Genomic DNA, 6,482 nt, shown 5'->3' on the forward strand with positions numbered 1-6,482 from the left:
AACATCCCATTAATTCCAATTCTCATATACAAAAACCCTTGTAAGTATTTCTTGGATCCTTTTTATTACAGTCGTGCATTAAAAATCATACTTATATGTCTAAAAGGTCAAATTTATTTTTATTTTCCCCTAACAGCCAAAACACTCTCTTGATCCCTCTTATTTTGTTTTGTATTTGTCATTTTTAAGGATTAAACTGGTGCACTTTGTACAATTCAATTATAGCAAATAATATATATTTAGTTTTTTTTTTCTAAAAAAAGGTGATGAATTAATAAATTGTACAATATCTTACGTAACTAAATGATAATTTTTATATCAATAATTATCAAGAAATGTATAATCTTAATACAAACAATTTGAATGAAACCATACACATATAAACTCCCATCTTCAACAAGATTTTTCATGATGTATATATGGAATGAGGACCCAAAAATCTCACATGAGTAGAGAAAAAATCTTCAATATAAGGTCAGGCTCATCCCACTCATGCCATGTTCCTTTTAGAGATAAGATTGTGAAGGCAACCATTAACAAAACTTTTATCTTTACTAACATGAGATCGATATACGTATGAAGTAAGTAATTAATTAATTACATTAATCAATCCATGCATGCATTGATACAGGAGATCATGATAGCTGCAGTAGATAATCCATTAAATGCCCTGGAATAGGTTATGGCAGAGATGATAAATCAACCCAAACTGTTGCAAAAGGCAACGGAGGAAATAGACAGGGTGGTCGGGAAGGAGCGGCTGGTCCAAGAATCTGACATCCCTCGTCTCAATTATGTCAAGGCATGCGCCAAAGAAGCTTTTCGCCTCCACCCAAGCACCCCCTTCAACGTCCCCCACGTGGCCATCTCCGACACCACCGTGGGCGGCGGCTACTTCAATCCCAAGGGCAACCACCTTCTCCTGAGTCGTATTGGCCTGGACCGAAACCTTAAGGTCTGGTCCGACCCACTCCGGTTCGACCCAGACCACCACCTGACCGGCGACAGCTCAGAGGCGGTGGTGCTCACGGAGCCCGATCTGCGTTTCATCTCCTTCAGCACCGGCAGGCGTGGGTGCATCGCCGCGACGCTCGGCACGGCCATGACCGTGATGCTCTTCGCTAGGCTCATTCAGGGGTTCAGTTGGAGTCCGCCGCACAACGTTTCCGGCATCGAGCTCGCCGAGGCAGAAAACGACCTCTTCATGGCTATACCACTAGTTGCGCGTGCTACTCCTCGATTGCCTCTTCATCTGTACCCCACCAATTGACTTATTTAACCCAATTAACTTTGCATTTATTTAAGCTTTTATTTATGCATTTAGGCATTTACTAGATTTCAAAAACACAATAATTAATGTATTTCCTTCAATGCCAATTATTAATATATTGCCCTTCAAGCATTTAGAGTGATGAGTATTTCATTTATTGTTTGTACACATTAATTGTGATTACAATAAAAAATGAAAGGATATACAAAATTTAATGGGATCAATCTCCTTAAAATTATGACCTATAATTAAGTATTGTAAAAAAGAAGACATTTAGTGACGGTTTGAAAATGTCACTGATACTTATTAGTGATGGCGACTTAGTGATGGTTACGCAGTGGTTTTAGAACCAATACTAAAAGGTCACTATTAGAGGCAGTTTTGAAACCGTCACTAATAATCACTATCTGAACTCTTCGGATAATTTGTGATGGATGTGTTGTAATAATATATTTTTTTATAAACGGTTGTTGACTTTGGTGTATTCCTAAGAGAGAGGGTGAATTGGGTATTTAAAAATTCTTCCTCTTAAGTTAAACCAGATCAGTAGTATTACGCAACCTATGGTCTGTCTATGCAATTATAAACTTAATCATTCACAATAAAACATACACGTGCAATAAATAAATTGTGCAAATGTAAAGTATACGCACAATATATTATCAGGGTTCAGCCAACTATGCCTACGTCCCTACCTCAACTTGCAAGCCAGATAATTACCACTATTGCTCAATTAACAACTGGAGCGGCACCAATTACAACAAGGTCAAATTCTCAAGGCTCACCTTAACCTTTACACACTCTCATTGAGGGGCGGAGAAGGCCCCAACACAACACCTTAAAAGGATGGTGCACCTAACTTTCCTAACCGGACCCAAGCCAATCCGAGACTATTCAACAGGGCTAGTATCCCTCTTTAGGCCCATGCTTGCAATACGACGAATATAAAAATTTACGTACAAGCAAATGCTTCTTACATAAGCAGGTATGTACTACAATACAATACAGTATAATCAATGCATACCAATAATGTAGGATTTATAAGCTCAGTAATGTATATGTGCAATCTACACTCGATACAATGTCTATATCTAATCAAGCGCAATGAATGTACTAACAACCTTATCTTTGAAACAAAGTATAAAATATCTCAATCACAGTTTAGGGTTTCAAAGATTTTCAGCAAATGAAATCAAACAATCTTTAAAAACATTTTCTCAAGATACTAGCACAAAAGATGTTTGAAAATAAGCTTAAAAAAAATATTTTTGCACTCACAAAACAATCTAAGCTTTAGGTGTCTTGCAATGTGAGTGCAAAGACCCACAAGCTACAAAGTTTCCCACACACTGGATTTATTGAGTTAAACTAGGGGAAAACTTTGGTAGACTCTCAAATCAAAATCAAACACATATATAATAAACAATGAGAGTTTTGGCTAGGTGGGAATAATATGAGATCATCAAAAATACTTTGATTTTTCAAGGGAAGAGAAAATGGATGAGTGTATGGGGTTAGTATTAAAAAAATAAGCTTTGAAAATTTCAGAGGATTTTTCTCCTGTCCATATGCTAATCACTCACTAATTGAGCAAATGATCTTATACATATAAATATGGGGGAAAATATAGCCATTGGAGACACCAGGGTCTTTTTTAATTTTGTTTTAAATGTGTTTAAAAAAAGTAACCTTGATTTACCTTTATTTACCCGCGGTAATTTTTTGTCAACCCGAGACTTTCGGGTGGCTGACTTGAGGTTCGGTCGCCAGAGAAGACACATGAGAAAAAGTCATTTTTGAACATTCAGGTTTCTGAATAAGTGTTTACTTTGCTGAACTGAAGGCGATTTCAAAAGATCACGGTTCAGTCGCAAAGTCTTGAGTTTGGTCTATCAAACTCATGTGTTTTGTAGCCCGAGGCCTTTTTGAACGTATAAGTTTGGGCTGCAGAGTTGGTGGGAAAAGTCAGAGTAATGGTTCGGTCGCCCGTGGACACTACGGTCAAAATGGTTCGGTCGCCCAAAACCAAGTCAACCTTATGATTGGTCAAGGGTTCTGTCGCCTGAGGGAGGTGTTTTGAACACCAGGGGTTCTGTCACCCAAATCCTCACAATTTTGGCTCTTTATGTCCTATTTCAATTCAATTATTTCCCCTGATAATATTTGACATAATGGGGACAAACTTAAGTGGAAGTGCAAGGACCTGGGATCTTTTCTAAGGTTTTAGGCATTTTAACTTAGCCTAAAAAACCTAGCATCGGTCGACCGAAGTCTAAGGTCTTTCAATTTTCAAATTATGTGTAAGGACCTAGGGTTGTTCTAAGGCCTTTAAGCTTGTAGTTCCTACATGCATGATATGCATAATATTAAAGACCTTTCATATTTAACTATTACAGACCCGAAATGAACAATAATATAGATTACAATAAAAAAGAAATCTTCAGGGTCTTTAGACTTGGAGTCTTTATATGCCATCAAGTGATCTGCTTATATGGAATTGCACACAAATTTGATAGACATTAAATACCTGAGAATTTGTCATTATCAAAACTGGGTATAACCTATAAGGTCAAAATTCTCCCCCTTTTTGTGCAAAAGTGGGCACAGGCAAGATAGGCTCCCCCTAATTTTATGCATAATGGGAAAAATAAAGATTTAAAAATTTATTCATTACCCAATTTTGGCACTTCTCCCCCTTTTGGTAACAGTAAAAAGGGTTATAAATATAAAGCATGTAAGAAAGACATTTGAGTATGAATCACTTAAATATACGATAATATTAGGATAATTTTTTAGAAATTGCGGCAGTATGCTATTTTAAAATAGAGCATTTTCTCAAAAATACCTGTATAGAAATTACCTGATTGAGTTCAAATTTTCAATTATCCATAACAATCAACTCAAATAGTCCAATATGATCAAGAAGTATTACTTTTAGCATCCAAAAAGATAATATAATCATACAATGCACAATGAATGACAAAGTATGAAATATAGCAATTAAGCACACAAACAATAAAACTTGTAATTTAAATGATTTAAATGGCATGAAAATGAGGTTAGACCATAAATATACACAAACTGTTGCAATTGAAACATATCATAAGATCAGTGGAAGATTTGAGTCTAAAGCACACGACATATGATAGCAAATAGTTGGTTTGAGCACAAACACAGACTAACAAGTTCGCATACATTTACATGTGAAATTATCGAACCAATTATACAATTTAAAGATATATATGTACATAATAATAATATATATCCCCCTTAAAATGTTTGCAAAATGGTAATGGGGGGTGTGTTTGCTGAAAAAGAAACTTTAATTTTTAAGCTGAAGCAAGTAACATTCATCTGATTAGGCATTTAAGCACATCCTCAATATAACCAAACAAAAAGCAACCATATAAATCCTAAGGATCTCAAGTGTTGACCTTATAGGTCGCACCCGGTTTTGATAATGACAAATGTTGATATTTGATGTTTGTTAAGTTCTTGTGCAAGTTCAAATCAAACTTCCTTGATGGCACTTGAAGAAACAAGAAGACTGTGAAGCTTTGAAATTTACATTGTAATATATTAGTCATTTATGTAATAAGGTCTGTAATAGTAATCTAGGATGTAATTGTATGCTTATCACATGCACATCATGCACACACGATATAGCGTAAGCTCAATGAGACCATAGCAAAGACACTAGACTCCAACACTCACACACATAGCAAAAAATGTATGAGTGTGTTATAATTGTGCTTAAAATTGTCAAATCTAAGCAAGTTAAGAGGAGTCGGGCGACTGAACCTTTGGAGTATAAAACTCCTCAGGCACTCGAACTTTGAAAGTCAAGAATGTTGACCAGCTATTGGGTGATCGAACCTTAAATGCACACATCTTCCTCGGGCACCTGAACCCTTCGAAAAGGACTGTTCACCAACTCGGGCGCCATACAATTTTTGTTCAAATATATCCCCAAGTGACTGAACTCCTGACTTCGGGCCACTGAACATATGACCGGGCACCCGAAGTCATGAAGCTTGGCTACTAACTTTGACTCGGGCTGTCAAACATTTATCCGAGCGACCGAACCTAATTGAAGAACTTTTTTACCTCTGTCCTATCGGGCAACCAAACCAAGGTTCAGCCACCTGAACCTCGCCCGGTTAAAATTATTTTAACCACAATAAAATAGGGTTATTTCAGGCTAATTGAATTGTAATCTGTTAAGACTTTTTTAATAATACCCACCATGTCCCAAACAGTTATATTTTTTCACCTAACTATAAATATGTTCTCATTTGCATGATTAGTAAGTAATTAAGAAAAAGTTATTAGCAAAATATTCTCTCTATCTTGAAAATCCTTTCTTTGTCCAAAAGCTCTCAAACTTGCCTCCTTTGATAAAATCTGAGATTATGAGAGTTCTTCGTGTGTTATTGTGATTGTTATATAGTGCTAAATTCTCTCATTTGTATGATTGTTATATATATTTTTCTTAAGGAGTTTTAGCCTAGGTTTAACCCATGGATTTTTTATTTATAAATCTAGTGTGGGATTAAACCAAGGAAGCTTAGGATATTTGCATTTCTTTGCAAGTGTCAAATAGCTTTCCTTTTGGCATGCAAAGATTTTTTAACAAGCAAGCAACCCTTTCAAACTAGCTTTGTGCTCATTTCAATGAAGAAAATCATTTAGAAATTCGTTTGATTATTTGCATAGTATACTTGGAATATTGATGTATTGTTGAAATATTTTGTTTAGATTCCAAGTCATTGCTTGTGTTGATCATTCTTGAGCATCATACTGATTGTATTGTGTTGAATACTCTTGAGCTTCATATTGACTATACTGTGTTGAATATTGATAAAACAAACCTTGCATCACTGAGCTTACACTATATCTTTGCTTTTGATGCGTATGTGATTGAGCGTGTTATTTGGGTATAAATCTGCTTTACGTGAAAGCACTATTTCATTGTACCATTTGATTGTAAATCTGAGTGATTCTAGGCATGGCCTGAGGGGGCGGTAATCTAGCCCGGTAAGGATTGGTGTAAAGGTTGAGGTCAGCCCTGTGCTAATTGACCTGATTTGTATAGGTGCCGCTCCACCCGGTTAAGTGAGCAAGTGATAGTGATAATTCTTGTGCTTGTTAGCCAAGGCGGGGACGTAGGCAATTGGCCGAACCTCGATAACATTTCTGTGTGTCACTCTTA

The 6,482-nt window shown here is 36.3% G+C and overlaps 1 protein-coding gene across 1 annotated transcript; it reads left to right on the forward strand.

The window, feature by feature from the left end:
- Positions 1-622: 622 nt before the first annotated feature.
- Positions 623-1,270, forward strand: LOC131160783 (tyrosine N-monooxygenase). Its single transcript, XM_058116669.1, has one exon. It carries the CDS (start codon positions 683-685, stop codon positions 1,268-1,270), a length of 588 nt encoding a protein of 195 aa, XP_057972652.1. The 5' UTR covers positions 623-682.
- Positions 1,271-6,482: the final 5,212 nt, after the last annotated feature.

Source organism: Malania oleifera, chromosome 7, assembly GCF_029873635.1.
Source record: "Malania oleifera isolate guangnan ecotype guangnan chromosome 7, ASM2987363v1, whole genome shotgun sequence".
Classification (NCBI taxonomy): Eukaryota; Viridiplantae; Streptophyta; class Magnoliopsida; order Santalales; family Ximeniaceae; genus Malania; species Malania oleifera.

Bases quoted from the DNA above. Each gene is read 5' to 3' on its own strand.
- LOC131160783 (XM_058116669.1), top strand. From the start codon at position 683: ATGGCAGAGATGATAAATCAACCCAAACTGTTGCAAAAGGCAACGGAG.